The sequence below is a fragment of the Aplysia californica genome, unplaced genomic scaffold, assembly GCF_000002075.1.
Source record: "Aplysia californica isolate F4 #8 unplaced genomic scaffold, AplCal3.0 scaffold00887, whole genome shotgun sequence".
In the NCBI taxonomy this organism is placed as follows: domain Eukaryota; kingdom Metazoa; phylum Mollusca; class Gastropoda; order Aplysiida; family Aplysiidae; genus Aplysia; species Aplysia californica.
Genome location: NW_004798157.1, coordinates 197,743 through 199,700, shown reverse-complemented (window position 1 = coordinate 199,700; position 1,958 = coordinate 197,743). Strand labels below are relative to the sequence as shown.

Below are 1,958 nucleotides of genomic sequence, written 5' to 3'. Positions count from 1 at the left end.
GGGGGTAATAACGTCGTCCAGCTGTTCAGATGTATACAAAGTCAAAGCCTAACGTTTTATTATTATTGTCGTTTTAAAAAAAAATGGCAGTTTTGTAGTCTGAGGTATCTGTTGCGTGTGCTCAAGAAATATTTTGTCGAAATTCAAATTCTAAATGTTGGAAAAAAAGCAAGGCATTATAATGTACAGAATGTAGGCACAGTTGTTAAAAGAACGAAGGGCTATTCCACGGTAACTGGCGGGACAGAGAACACTAGATCTACCTCATATGTCCTGTCAGTCACCGAAACTAAACATGTAACAGATTTTGCATAAACTATTTTGTTTTCAAATGACTATGTATTATGATTCTGAATATTATGTCTTTCAAATGTTCTGATCATTTAAATTTGAAATAAAATAATTGACATTGAATTACAGTGCTATCATTGTAAGAAAGTATAGTGCAAATGTCCAGTCAGTTACCGGGGAATAGATCTAGCCCTGAAACAGTTTTTTTCCCTCTCTCCCGAAACATTTTGCTTAGTGGACTCAGAACATTTGAACACCTTTCCGATGATGTGTCGCTCCTAAAATTGAACTGGTGACATTTTCCCCTAAAAAACACAAGTGTTAAAACAGCAACCTCACCTCATGGTTGTTGAGAAGTCGGGGCGATGGGAGATCGGCTATATCCCCGAATCCTGAGCAATTGGAGGCTTCCATCATGTAGTTTTCTTTGTCCACTTTGTCCGCAGTTGTCCGGCCACTCATCAGCAGTCGGGAGATTTCCCACACCCAGTGACAACCGGACTTGGGATAGGAGCACAGGAGGACGTCATCCTCCCGGAGAGGAACATCCTGGAAGGCACATTGTAGGTCAAGAACAGATATTGATTATACATGTATCTATCTAGTGGTTAGGCTCTCGTCGGACTCGCAACCGTAAGGTCGTGGGTTCGAATCCCGTTATGTCTCTGGGAGAGGCCCTTTACCACAAGTCTTCCTCAATTCACCCAGGTGGGAACGAATACCCGGCTATAGACAGCAGAAAGCAAAAAAAAAAATATTGTCAGTTTGTTAGTGTTTGAGTACACGTAATCCGCAGATTTCTCAGTGCGTTCCCCGGGAAGCCGAAAGTGTTTCTGAGTGTTCTAGGGTTTGCTGGGGGTAATGATAGTTGTAAAGCACATGGAGTGTGCTGTAGGACGTGGATATGCCCTATATTAATACATGTGTTAGTTAGTTTTAGTAATTTGTTTTACTGCGCTCGCAACAGCATAAGGTCATATGAGCGCCAAATACATGTGTATGTCATCATCATAATCATCATATTATTGCCAAACCTGGAGCAGACATCGGCGAAAATGGTCTTTAAGTGGCTATGGACTACCCCGTGTATTGTGTGCCTTCTGTTTTTCCAGTGATAGCAAGATGCTCAAAGCCCTTATGTCGATTCAAGTCTCCCAGTAATTGCATTTGTCGCTTCCTTTTAACTCTCAATGGTGATCAGCCACGTAGGCAGGCTTCTTTCAGTATTTCCTCGTTTGATTTCCTGTCCTTCCATGAAATTCCCAAAAGCCACCTACGAAACTACATTTCTTTAGCTCCTATTCTATTTTCACTACCTTTGGTAAATGTACACCATTCATAGCCGCATAGAACCTTTAATTCAGTAGTCCTTGATATTATGTTTCTATTTTTCAGTGTTGGGCTCTTTTTATAATTGAATTTGTCTTTAGCTATTACGATTCCTTGTTTTTTTTTCGTGTAACATTTGGAATCAGAAGTAAAGAATATATCTTAGATATGTGAACGGTTGAACTTATTTGACCCACCCCCCCTCTTTTTATGAGATTACAAATAGGGTTTACTGTTGTTAAAAATGTTTCATTCTTTTCTTCTTCTTCTTCTTCCTCTTCTTCCTCTTCTTCTTCTTCTTCTTCTTCTTCTTCTTCTTCTTCTTCTTCTTCTTCTTC

The 1,958-nt window shown here is 39.9% G+C and overlaps 1 protein-coding gene across 1 annotated transcript in view; it reads right to left on the bottom strand.

Moving 5' to 3' along the window:
- Window positions 1–495: 495 nt before the first annotated feature.
- The window catches only part of LOC118478729 (sulfotransferase 6B1-like), a gene marked incomplete in the record, with an annotated part of 32,984 nt that continues 31,521 nt past the window's right edge, over window positions 496–1,958 (bottom strand). Inside the window, 1 exon segment of the mRNA XM_035972886.1 lies at window positions 496–810. Coding sequence (XP_035828779.1) covers window positions 613–810 — 198 coding nt within the window.